The 13,773-nt window shown below is 36.2% G+C and overlaps 1 protein-coding gene across 2 annotated transcripts in view; it reads left to right on the top strand.

Annotated features, from left to right (window-relative positions):
* The window catches only part of LOC121370367 (unconventional myosin-VIIb-like), a 162,006-nt gene extending 148,509 nt beyond the window's left edge, over positions 1 to 13,497 (top strand). For both annotated transcript variants that reach the window (XM_041495534.1, XM_041495533.1), the window contains 8 exons: positions 62 to 143; positions 2,600 to 2,700; positions 3,554 to 3,673; positions 5,790 to 5,857; positions 6,021 to 6,189; positions 7,490 to 7,573; positions 8,127 to 8,246; positions 9,755 to 13,497. In XM_041495534.1, the coding sequence (XP_041351468.1) occupies positions 62 to 143; positions 2,600 to 2,700; positions 3,554 to 3,673; positions 5,790 to 5,857; positions 6,021 to 6,189; positions 7,490 to 7,573; positions 8,127 to 8,246; positions 9,755 to 9,922 (912 nt within the window). In that variant the 3' untranslated portion in view covers positions 9,923 to 13,497. The remainder of the gene's footprint in view (positions 1 to 61; positions 144 to 2,599; positions 2,701 to 3,553; positions 3,674 to 5,789; positions 5,858 to 6,020; positions 6,190 to 7,489; positions 7,574 to 8,126; positions 8,247 to 9,754) is intronic.
* Positions 13,498 to 13,773: the final 276 nt, after the last annotated feature.

The following is a 13,773-nucleotide window of genomic DNA, read 5'->3' as shown; positions in this document are numbered from 1 at the left end:
ATTGATGAATATTGATGAGATTACAACCAGTTGTCAACACTGATTATTGATCTTACTGCAGGTTATAAAGACGGTGAAGGCGAAGATAGGAATGAGATTAGACGCCGAGTGTTTTGCCCTCTACGAAATCATGAGTTCTTCAGGTACTGTACAGTCTATAGTGCGTCCAATCCTCCTATAAAAATGTTTTTTGTAAATAGTTTCAGTTTGGTTTGATGTGAGAAGAAAAGTAAAAATGTTTTGAAAAAAACGGAAATAAAACGACAATTTTTGTGTGCAATTTAGAAAACAATTGGCTCAGAAATAAATAGCTTGTAGTAAATTCCATAGTACGAAAAAAAGGCTTGATTTTAATCAAAATTGATCAGTTTGTCTCTACCAATGTGATGATCCATTGTTAAATTCCATAATCGATTTGTGTGGGAAAATGTTAACTAATTGTTCTTCCAGTTTAAATGATAGAATTGATATAAATACACATGTATGTTGGGGATGATGTTTGTTTTCAATTGTGAGTTTTAAAGAAAACAGATATTAAATAGTTAATAAAGGTGAAATAAGCAATTTATATAGTCTACAAATAATAATAGATGCATGGTCCTTTTAATTCAATTTAACTGATTGTCAATCTAATTAAAATTAGCTCCACTATTACATGTGGATCTAAAGACAGCCAGTTGGAGCTCATGTCCACCAATCAAAACCTTACTTGCAGAATCCTGCCAGTGATTTAAAAATAATTTGAAAACATTCCGAATTATCCTGAGGGTATACGACATGTTTCGTGTGAATTACGAATGTCTTAAAACATGTTTTATTTTATAAAATAAATAATTTGTAATGTAAAACTGAAGACTGATTTAGGTTTTTTTAATTTTATAAATAAATAAATAATTTTTAATGTAAAATTGAAGACTGATAACCCACCCCGTACATATTGGTATGGTTCGCTGTACTGCGGCCACTAAAATAGACTCACCTGATATTTTTAGAATTTGTATGCTCCTAAATAACGTTATAAAAGCCGAAGTGTGATTGGCCAATATTTAAATTATTATTTACAGACGAAATGTTACCTGGACATTGGGGACTACGCAGTGTTGTTAGTTTTAAATCACTGGCAGGATTCTGCAAGTAAGGTTTTGATTGGTGGACATGAACTCCAACTGGCTGTCTTTAGATCCACATGTAATAGTGGAGCTAATTTTAATTAGATTGACTGATTGTGTAATCTAAAGTTGATCGGTTGATGCAAACTGATTATAATCGATGACAAACTTCTGACCGATTCCCAACACTAGTACATTCTGTCCTTGCCAGTCTGTTAAAGCATGTCAATTCGGTGAAACACCTCTAAACCAAACCCCCAAGAACCAGAGAGGTTCTTTTCTTTATTGATATTTAAAAAGGACCATGAAAAAATGTTGGTTTACTAAGGGTCCAATTTTTAGGGGTTTCACTGCGTGTGTAAAATACAGGCCTTTGAGAAGTAAAACTGTGTGAATTCCATTTATGGGTTACACAGAAAATTGTTACGGTAACCCATTTCTTTTTGGAATGACCATGTAAACGATGTCTTAAGTTTAGTGTACATATGAAAATGAGTTAGGCAAAATTATACTTTCGTAAGTAACTGAAATGATTGTTTTTATATTTCTTTTCAACTTAACCTGACCTCTAATCAACGCCATTTCCCCTATTACAATAGACTGAACCATATTACCTGTAATCTCTTTGTATTCCTATTGTACCTGTTGACTTGATTTAGATGTGGGTTGCTTGGCTGGCCAGTCATGCATTTTGCAGACAACTCAATTTTATGAATGATAATTAAAAGGAAATGGATTATTGCTTTCAGTTTAACGAGAAAAGTAACTTGTGATTGTTTAATGCAGTTTTATTGCTAACGGCTAGTACTTGATGAATATGGACTAGGTTTTTTTTGCATTAATTCTACAGAAATACAGTTTCTTTATGTAGCCTGATTAATTAATGCTGTTATATGATTATACTTGACACGTCTAACACCCATTTTAAGATTATTTTGGGAATCACTTTCATTAGTTTTTATCATTTTCAACTTATATACGTGCCAATGTTCATACATACACATAAAACGAAATTAAGTAAATATTTATTGATCTGGATATATATTGTACATGTGAAAACGGTGTAATTATTACAATGAATGCTGATGAAAATCTTGGTTTCTTGTGAGCCGATAAGATATCTTGGATATTTTTTTAGCATTTCATCGATGATTTGAGTATCTAGTATGGTGTGTGGTAGAATGTTGTTCTTACATGTGAGTGCAGTACAGTGTATGATGATATTTAGTTTTTACCCTATCTGGTTTATGAAAAGACTTGTCGGACATGTTTATCATGTTAATGATTTGTTTTCAGAGTGCAGCATGGTGTATGACGAGAGACTGTCAGACATGTTTATCATGTTAACGTTTTGTTTTCAGAGCGCAGCATAGTGTATGATGAGAGACTGTCAGACATGTTTATCATGTTAATGTTTTGTTTTCAGAGCGTAGTATGGTGTATGACGAGAGACTATCGGACATGTTTATCATGTTAACGTTTGTTTTCAGAGCGCAGTATGGTGTATGACGAGAGACTGTCGGACATGTTGAGCAAGTGGGAGAGACTGTCAAGAAGTGGAGCAGTCCGAGATCTCAGACTGGTCTTTAAAGTCAGTTTTATTTTCATATTACATCATTCTAGATTAAAATACCAATCATTATATTACAGCCTTTCAAAAACTATTTTTATATGCCAGTCTTTTTCTAGTTAACTTTTCATTTCTAGGGCTTATCTTTCTTAATCAATTCATGTAGGATTGTTAAACCGTGTATGCAAGTACAACTTGGGATGGCAGTGTGATGTATACCATAACTAAGTGAAAGCCACCTATTTTTCATGCATTACTTAAGAATTGTCTGTTATTTCTTTTAGGTTCATCGGGGTATGAAAAAAAAAAATCATCCGTAAACTGTGTGAATCGGCGAAGCCGTTCTCACATAAGTTTGCAGATGATTTTTCTTTTCATACCCAAATAAACATAAAAGAAATAACAGACAATACTTATAGTTAAATTAGTATCATACTTGCTAAGAATAACACTGAAATTTCATACTTAATTTTGAATTCTTTTTGGTCCATAAACAATAATGCTCAATAAGTCAACTTGCCCATATAAAATGACGTCATCAGATATGTCATTCCCTGGCGACATAATTTTTACGTTCATCGGGAAATGAACAAACTCCCATTGCCTCGTCTAGACCAATGGGATGGCATTATATTGTAATGAATGTAACAGAAATTTAATTATTGCTCTTTAAAGAAAATCCTTAAAGGATATCTTCCTTATCAATTCATTAGGTTACTAATAAGTACTATTTATAGCAATAACATATTGGTTTATTAAAACTGTGGTTGCGTTCGTGTTATGCATTATTGAGTAATATGATGATCGGTGAGTTTTGTCACTTCAAAGCAGCTAATGAGTGTGATTTCATGTAACACTGTATCTTGTGTTTCAGAAACGGCTGTTTATTGAGCCGTACATGAACCAGAACGACCCGGCGGAGTGTGACCTCGTCTTCCACCAGCTCACCGAGGACGTGTTTGAACAGAGGATCCCCATCACACTGCAGGACTGTGTAAGTTTTTGTCAGTCTACCAGTCCTATACCAGCCTCGTTGGTGTCGTGGTTAAATCCATCAGGTCAGGTCAAGTCAGGTCAGGGCTTTACGTGCACATTCAGAGCAAGCTGTTGTAGTGCACGCTTAAAGCCATCAGTTTTCTTTCAGTCTTATACCAGCCTCGCTGGTGTTGTGGTTAAAGCCATCAGTCTTCTTTCAGTCTTATACCAGCCTCGCTGGTGTCGTGGTTAAAGCCATCAGTCTTCTTTCAGTCTTATACCAGCCTCGCTGATGTCGTGATTAAATCCATCAGACATCTTTCAGTCCTATACCAGCCTCGCTGGTGTCGTGGTTAAAGCCATCAGTCTTCTTTCAGTCTTATACCAGCCTCGCTGGTGTCGTGGTTAAATCCATCAGTCTTCTTTCAGTCTTATACCAGCCTCGCTGGTGTCGTGGTTAAATCCATCAGTCTTCTTTCAGTCTTATACCAGCCTCGCTGGTGTCGTGGTTAAAGCCATCAGTCATCTTTCAGTCTTATACCAGCCTCGCTGGTGTCGTGGTTAAATCCATCAGGTTTAACCAGCCATCAGTCTTTCAGTCTTATACCAGCCTCGCTGGTGTCGTGGTTAAATCCATCAGACATCTTTCAGTCTTATACCAGCCTCACTGGTGTCGTGGTTAAATCCATCAGACATCTTTCAGTCTTATACCAGCCTCGCTGGTGTCGTGGTTAAAGCCATCAGTCTTCTTTCCAGTCACTGGTGTCGTGATTAAATCCAGCATCTTTCAGTCCTATACGCCTCGCTGGTGTCGTGGTTAAAGCCATCAGTCTTCTTTCAGTCTTATACCAGCCTCGCTGGTGTCGTGGTTAAAGCCATCAGTCTTCTTTCAGTCTTATACCAGCCTCGCTGGTGTCGTGGTTAAAGCCATCAGTCTTCTTTCAGTCTTATACCAGCCTCGCTGGTGTCGTGATTAAATCCATCAGTCATCTTTCAGTCTTATACCAGCCTCGCTGGTGTCGTGATTAAATCCATCAGTCATCTTTCAGTCCTATACCAGCCTCGCTGGTGTCGTGGTTAAAGCCATCAGTCTTCTTTCAGTCTTATACCAGCCTCGCTGGTGTCGTGGTTAAATCCATCAGTCATCTTTCAGTCTTATACCAGCCTCGCTGGTGTCGTGGTTAAATCCATCAGTCTTATACCAGCCTCGCTGGTGTCGTGGTTAAATCCATCAGACATCTTTCAGTCCTATACCAGCCTCGCTGGTGTCGTGGTTAAATCCATCAGTCTTCTTTCAGTCCTATACCAGCCTCGCTGGTGTCGTGGTTAAATCCATCAGTTTTCTTTCAGTCCTATACCAGCCTCGCTGGTGTCGTGGTTAAATCCATCAGTCTTCTTTCAGTCCTATACCAGCCTCGCTGGTGTTGTGGTTAAAGCCATCAGTTTTCTTTCAGTCTTATACCAGCCTCGCTGGTGTTGTGGTTAAAGCCATCCGACATCTTTCAGTCTTATACCAGCCTCGCTGGTGTTGTGGTTAAATCCATCAGTCTTCTTTCAGTCCTATACCAGCCTCGCTGGTGTCGTGGTTAAAGCCATCAGTTTTCTTTCAGTCTTATACCAGCCTCGCTGGTGTTGTGGTTAGAGCCATCAGACCTAAGGCAGGTAGGTACTGGGGTCGACTGCCGGTACCGACTCCCATCCAGATTTAGTTTAACGACTCAGTGGGTAGATATAAGGCCACTATACACTGACTTCTCTCTCACTAACCATAAACCCACTGTCCTGGACAGACAGTCCAGATAGCTGAGGTGTGTGTGCCCTGGTCAGTGTGCTTGGATGTAAACACAAATTAAAATAGCAAAAAAACTGAAACAATCTTGCACCAGAAATCAGTGTTTGAACCTAAGACTACAATGTCTTTTATACAGTTATGAGTTTAAACAACAACCAAAAAAAGACTAATAAGCAAGAAAAATTTACATGGCCATGTACATTTTTATTTTGAGTTACTTAGGTTGAATAGCTTTATCTTCTTATCAAAAAAGAAAAGCATTTTTCTGGTTAATTGACAGGGATTCAGATCCTTACTACTGAAACAATTTGTAATGGATTTGGATTTTATTTTTATATTTTAGGTTCGTCTATGTGCCTTGAAGATTCAGTCTGAAATTGAAGACATGAAAAGTTGTGAAATTGACTACAGGTATTTTAATATGTGTATTGCATAAAATGTTGTGCATATTCTTATCTTTTATTGCAATATTTATTAATGCATAAATTGTGCAAGAATTGGTTGTATACTGTTCCATTCTGAAATTGTGTATAGTATATGGTATTAATAATAAATAATAATGTTGTTGTTTCAGTTCTGTGACTCGCATTCTACCACGTGACCTTCGACCTAGTGTCAAGGTTGAAGATGTTGCCACTATGCATAAAACCGTGCTGGATCTAAGCCCCCAGCGAGCTGTGATTCACTTCATCGATGTCTTAAAGAAGTGGGAACTCTTTGGATCAACAGTCTTTGAAGTCGGGGTTTGTGGCTTACTTATCATTGCTTAGAAATACTTTCTTTTTGTCTTTCGCCATGTCTTCAAAACTGCATCTGCGAACTGCTTAGTATTTGTTCTCATCACATAGATGGTGTGGGATTTGAGAAGAGGAATGCATCCACAAACCTGTTCTTGTTTATTTGAAATATTAAATAATGCATTCCCTATACCACAACAGATTTTCAAATACATGCTTGGTGGTGATTTAAAGAACTGAGCTTTTTGACGACTCTTTCTTTTTTTCTTCTTTTTTTTTTAACACCAATCACTTTTGAGATTAAATATTAAAATTATTTTAAAAGAATGTTCTATTTTTAAGTAGCAAATACATGTAAATATATTTTAATTTTAAAAAATCAACATACCTGTAAGGTGTTCTGGTTTATTAACATTTCATAGAAAGTCTCCACTACCAGAGATACACTGTTGGTAGGGGAGAGAACTCTGATGAACTGTTGTCTCTGGTTAGATGTTACTGGGGATCTTGTTATATTGTAAATCATAATAAGGTTGGAATATTAATTAAAATTGGAAACCAATTTTTAAAACAATGTATAGTTTCATATTTTGTAGTCAATAGTAAGAATATCATTTGGATTATAAAATCTAGTTGAGTAACTGTACGTTATAACTTATAATTGAATCTGCATGCCACAATACTAAATTGTACAGAAAAAAATGAGGTTTAATTAAATAACCATAATTAGAATATGATAACCATCTTGCCAAAGTCAACATGATCTATTTTTGCACAGTCAGAAATTTATATCGCATAAAAACTAATTGCATGTGAATCGTGAATATTGAAAATATGTCGAGTTGTGTCCTTCTCTTGTTCAATTACATGTATTAGGCAAAAAGTGTTTTCAGAGGTTTACATTTTTATCTAATTCAAGATATTTGTGTTTGTAAATGTGTGAGTGTGAGTGTGAGTTGATTGAGTTGTTTTGTTTTACATACATACATACACACACATGTACACTTCATTGTTAGCTATGACCATGTATATATTGAAGTACAGTCAAATCCACTTTATTGCATATCGGTTTATAGCATAAATTGGTTATTTGCATATTATTCGGCTGCACAGAACCATTTAGCATTAAATCAATACAAATTATGTTGCATATTTGAATAGCTTTATAAAGACATAAATTTGAAATGCACGGGGGCTATGCAATTAAGCGGATTTGACTGTATTTTTGTTAAAGTAAACATACCTTCCATGTTATCCAAGATTGTGTGTATCTGTGAATGATATATTTGAACAATTTTATTTGTAGCAAACCTACACTTCAATGTTACCCAAGACTCTTCTACTGGCGGTCCATCAAAGAGGAATTCATCTGCTGGAGGCAAAAACCTTTGTAAGTACACACAGTACAAGACTGTATACTCTCCTGTTATACCAGTGCAAGATGTAGCTTAGTGGTAGAATGATTACGACATGGTCACAGAATCGATCACCAGATATAGGCAAATGATCATTGCAAAATATATGTGGCCAGGCATGGATCCAGGATTTTTTAATAGGAGCCCAAAACCCGTTGTTGTTTTAGAAAATAGAAGTTAAAGGTCCTTCACAGGTGGATGGGACAAGTTGGCATTTTTTGTGTATTCTGTAATATATATTGTTTGACTAAACATGGGGATCCCTTGCTACTAATGAAAAAATCTAGCTGGTTTTCTCTAAGCCTATATGTCAGAATTACCAAATGTTTGACATCCAATAGCTGGTGATTAATAAATCAATGTGCTCTAGTGGTGTCGTTAAACAAAACAAACTTTAACTTTCTTTTCTTACATGGGTAGTTTTTGTTTGAAGATATAATACGTGTGACTAACATATTGTTCAAAATGTATAATGCGATATACTGGTTATACCACACATCTCTACTCCTTTATTTGATTTGTTTACAGAGAGTGCTTGGAGCGTACCCCTATGCAGACATTGTTCACTCTAGTCCGGCCATCAAGAGCATCATGATCGTCATTGGCCATGTAGCGAAGGGAACCAAGTTCATGTTTAACACTAATCAGGTACTGTGCTCTGTCTAGATTTATTACTTGGTCATTCACACAGTATAGACCGTGTTTCTGTCACAAAGAAATTTTTGGGTATGGCGCTATAAAATTTAATGCAACCACAGTCAACAGGGGGTATGGGGGGCCTCCCCCAGAAAGAAAATGAGTTAACTTTAGGGTTAAAGAAAATCATATAATAATGGTAAGAGTAATTAATTTTGTCAAATAGTTAATTTAAAAAACAAAATCTTGAGAAAAAAAAGTTGGCTATGGCGCCATACCCGTTTTACCCTCTGGCAGAAACCCTGATATAGGAGATGATTTTTCTTATAAAAAAAATTGACGTAATAATTCAGTAAAAAAAACAGAGGGTCAAATTTACAAAGATTGTTTGCGTCTTACACCTGTAACTACATACCGGTACATTTATAATGCTTAAACACCTGCGGTTAAGAAAAACAGCCTTCATAAATTCAGCCCCTAATTTTTGACCATTTTTGTAAATAATTTTGAGCTGCTGCGTGGGGTGTAGTGAGAGCTTGGGTTGCATTTGCTAACTGTGTTGCCCTCATTAAATAAAAAATGCATTATTATTATATAGAGACTAATACATTCATGTCCATTAGATACCATTTATCTCACAACAAGTTGTTTTAAAATGTATCTAACGAGCAAAAGCAAATTTGATAGGTTTTTTTACACAACGAGTTGTGAGATAAATGGTATCTACCAGATAAGAATGTATTATTCTATTTTTTACATATCCACAAAAACCAGGTTTGAAGCAAATTTTAACATCTTATTCGACTAAAAGACATTTACAACCCTTTGCACTTGTAGCTGACTTACGCGTTACAGACACGTGATTGTCAGGTTAACTATACATCACAATGTAATAGTTTTCCACTATGTTGTTTTTCATTGGATATATGGTATTGGTGACCTGGACATCACCTAGTAGCAGCCAGTCGTATGTCTTGAATTTGTTAACACACGTACGCGTGTAAACAGGGTATGTGTTATAATAAATAATGCATGGTGTTCTCACCAACGGGTGTGTAAGAATATTAAGTACCTGGATTTTTCCTCTCGTACCAGAAAGTGCCCCATGACTGGCACATCAAAGGTCATGGTATGTTTTGTCCTGTCTACTGGAAAATGTATATAAAAGATTTCTTGTTACTTTATTTATTAATAATGGTTACCAATGTGGCAGCAGCAATTTTTCAATCTCATTTTCCTAGTTTCAGAATTCACTGAGGCATCATTTAAATTCCTTGCCATTGTGAGCTGTATAATATATCTATGTTTAATTGTAAAGATAAAAACTTTATTGCATATAAGTTTAATTTAATGGCGAGAATATGTTTCAGTACCGAAATTTAAGTATTTTGAGGTGTGTTCAGTACAATACTGACACGATATCAACACCGAATGGTCTATACGGTATACCGCCCAGCTCTGTTTGGCATTATATTTCTGACATATTGCGATATAATGTTTTTGATATTCTTTATTTGCAGGCATCTCAAATAGCTCATCTGATCAAGGACTATGTTGAGGAGCTGCAGGCTCGCTACATGCTGAAACCATCGGACAACACGCAGCGCATGTCTCGCGCCATAGACCTTGAGGAACTGGACAGACAGACGGCCATACAGACGGTCGGACAGCAGCAACGGCAGGAATAACGACAACATGGGCTGTTTGTGGGTTAATATTATCATACATGGGGATAGGGGTGGGTACAGGGTTTAAGCTAGATCGATATAATCATACAGACAGACAGACGGCCACCATACAAACAGTCTGACAGGAGTAACATGATCATGGGCTGTTTGTGTGTTAATATCAGACACAGGGACATAGGGTGTGTACAGGGTTAAAGCTAGATTGCTATAATTATACTGATGGAAAGGAATATGGGAACACTTAAACAGTAACAGCAAATATTGCTTGCTATTATAGAATCCTCATCCATAATATCAGACCTTTGTTACTGATATTCATTGTTACAGTACTGACATTTCAGTATTTCATCTCGTCATGTTAAACAACCTAAATACTAGACAGCAGTGAATTGAATTTTGTTCTCAAATATCACGTGTTTCCTTATTTCTTTCAATCAATTTAGTGAATTTGGTAATAAAATAAAAAAGTTGTCATCAGCAAACTATGATTTGGCAAACGATGGTGAAAAACCTATGGGTGGATGGGAAGGTGGAGGGGGGGGGGGGGGGGTAATCATTGAACAAACATTCCTTTTTATTGGTGTGAGCCGGACCGGAAGGTGTTTGGGAGAGATTAATTTGCAATTTCTTGCCACTGGTTCAAATATGACAGGGTTATATACATTGAGTTATTAGCTTCACATGGTTTACAATGAAGCGCAAATCGTGTCGCAAGCGATTTCACAATTCTGTAAAATTATTTATTTTTAACAGATTTTGAGCAGAGATCATGTCAGAAATGATTTCATGTGTAAAATCATTCAGTTGAAACAGGTATTTTGAGCATAGATCAAAATTGAAACATTAACATGAAATATAAAGTTCAGTTGATGCCTTCTCAAACTGAATTTGAATTATGAATTGTCATTGAAACATTATGCTGTAATATTTGTTTTTGATTGAAGAAGCTGTATATATCTTACAAGTGGGAGGGAGGGACAGTGCTGGAAAATGTATTGACAGAATTTATGGATAGTTCTATAAAGTTTGGTGCTGCTGTCATCAATCTGCATAATTATTGATACGAGTACTGGCTAACTGAAGGTGTGGTGTGCATATCATTTGTGTCAAATGTCAAAATAAAATAAAATAATAATTATGAGTGCAGTACTCTCATTTGCCTCTTTAAAGAGCATAATTTTGTAATGGAAGGATTAAAAGTATAATTGTCAATAATTAAATGATGGAAATGTGTTGGGATTCTATTATACATAATGTGTTTTGAATTCTGTTTGGCATGTTTTTCTCTTACAGCATTCCTAAATCAAAATGCATAAAAAAATTCCAACCAGCGCCTGTGCCTATAAAACTTTCAAAGTCTGGACTCGAAATCTTTAATGCCGTTGCACCCATGCATATAGTTTGTATGGCATTGCCATGATGTTAAAGTCTCAAGGCATTATGAAAGACTCGAATTTAGACTTTGTGCCAGATTTACCAAGCCTGTTTTTATTAAACAAATTAAGATGTTTAAGCATTGAAAATATATATACATGAAGTTGCATGCACAAATGCAGGCTTTGTAAATTCGGCCCTAAAAGTTTTATAAGCGTTAGATTGCCCTATTGTTAAGCCATTGAATTTAAAGGTACTTCGTCCTCTAAACACAATGTATATATATATATGTGTGTGTGTGTGTGTGAAATGTGGCAGGATGTAGCTCACTGGTGGAGCTCTTGTTTGAGGTGCAGTGGGTCACAGGATCGATCACCCTTAATAGACTGTATGTACTCTCCTGTCTGTGGGAAAGTGCATGAAAAACATCCCTTGATGGTTTATCATTAGGAATAGCCTATGGTGGCAACAGGTGACCTTATTTTTTCTCCATCAACCTAATGTCCAGGGGTGGGAATTCTCCTCGGATCAGCTGTTATCCTCTCATGGAACATTGCATTTCCTCGCATTTTAATCATCCTTTCCTCCAAAATGTGTCGGATGGCACAGATTTTAACCTAGGACTTCAAGAATTTCCGGGACCCCTCTAGATTTCCTCTTTTTACATTTCACCAATTCCCACCCCTGAATGTCACAATAAACCTAAGTCAAACACCAAATAGCTGTACAGTTTAAAATGTGCTGAGGTGTCATTAAATATTCCTTTCCTTTTTGGTTGAAAAGTAGAGTTTCTTATTTGGAATATTAATTTGTGTACATCTGGCGAGTTTATGTGTGCCCTAATGTCTATAAAAGCATATTGCAGTATCTTTTATGTGACATTTGTGGGCATGCGACAATTTTCATGATGATTTTTGGAAGGACCTTTTGGAAAAAGAACCTATTGTGACAATTCAGAACGGCTCCAGATAAGAATTGAACATTTCCAGTTGTCAAGTACCACATGAAATTGGAAGTAAATTTGACATGAATAGATGTGAAAAAGGTTACTATTGCAAGAAAGAAACTAGTTTTAGACAAATACTCTCCAGTGTTGTAAGAGAACCAAGTACCTTTAAAGCTGGTAGGTTCTGAGTTCATATCCCAGTCGTGGAAACAAAAGGGGATGATATTTCAAAATCTTTGCTAACTGGAAGTCGGTTCAGTTAATTTTGACCTAGATAACCAATTGTATGATTAAGTGAATTATATTTGCTTATTCAGTGAGTAATCTGATCATAGCACGTTTGTGTATACATCTGTTCTGTGCTACATTGACATTCCAAATAAATTTTAAAACAAATTCATTTTGCAGTATCTTTCAGGTGTGCAAAATCAATCTAGAAACATTTTTGAAAGGGTTTGCAACTGTTAGTTTTAAAACATAGGCCTTTCCATGCAACCAGTTGGCGGTTCAGGTGAATTTAAATTTGTTTAAGGGACATTTTTATTATGTGATTAGTTGCAGCGATTTATTACATGTGATCGAATAGTACAGTAAGACCACCTGATTCGGAATGACATTAGTTGTATAAACATATGATTGGTGATGCTACGACCTATCGCATGCGACAAGTCAGTGTGACTAATCGCATAATGAAAATGCCCCTTTAACTGACACAGGAACAGAATAAGAGTTTGTGTGAAATATTCTAGCCTAAGGCCACAGAAGATAATATGTAAGGCTATGACATTTAACAACCACGATTTTCATCAACCACAAACAACGGACCACTGTCCAGGACATTTAACAACCACAACTTTTATTAACCACAAATAATGGATCACTGTCCAGGACATTTAACATCCACAACTTTCATCAACCACAAACAATGGACCACTGTCCTGAACATTTAACAACCACGACTTTCATCAACCACAAACAATGGACCTCTGTCCAGGACATTTAACATCCACAACTTTCATCAACCACAAACAATGGACCACTGTCCTGGACAGACAACTGAGAGAACCAACGTTTGTCAGGCCAGGCCAGCATATTTGCACCTTAATTGGATAAATCAAAATGTATGAATGTAAATGAAAGATTCCAAGAAATGTACAGGGATATTCCTATCATCAATTGCAAATGTTGTTAATTAATATATAATTCAATGACCCGCTGTTTTTTTTGTCTGTGATTTCAAGTTTGAAGATGACAGCCCTTGTTTTTGTTTCACTTATTATTCTGCCCTTTTTACAGGCTTTTTCTCTCCACATTAGTTCTCTGAAGTCACTTGATGGACATTGCTGACAACATGCAAATCTTCATATGAGGGGTTTTGTGACAAAAATAAATGCTTAAAGTTGCAGATCTGGGGCCTAATTCACTAAACTCTTGCATCTTTGCGATCTTACAGTGCAATGCTAAAAGAATTGCAAAGAGGATGATTTGTTGTCTAGCAGAGCCGAAGAGACCTTTGTGAATTAGACCCCTG

Source organism: Gigantopelta aegis, chromosome 4, assembly GCF_016097555.1.
Source record: "Gigantopelta aegis isolate Gae_Host chromosome 4, Gae_host_genome, whole genome shotgun sequence".
Taxonomy (NCBI): Eukaryota; Metazoa; Mollusca; class Gastropoda; order Neomphalida; family Peltospiridae; genus Gigantopelta; species Gigantopelta aegis.
This window is presented reverse-complemented; position numbering and strand designations above follow the sequence as displayed.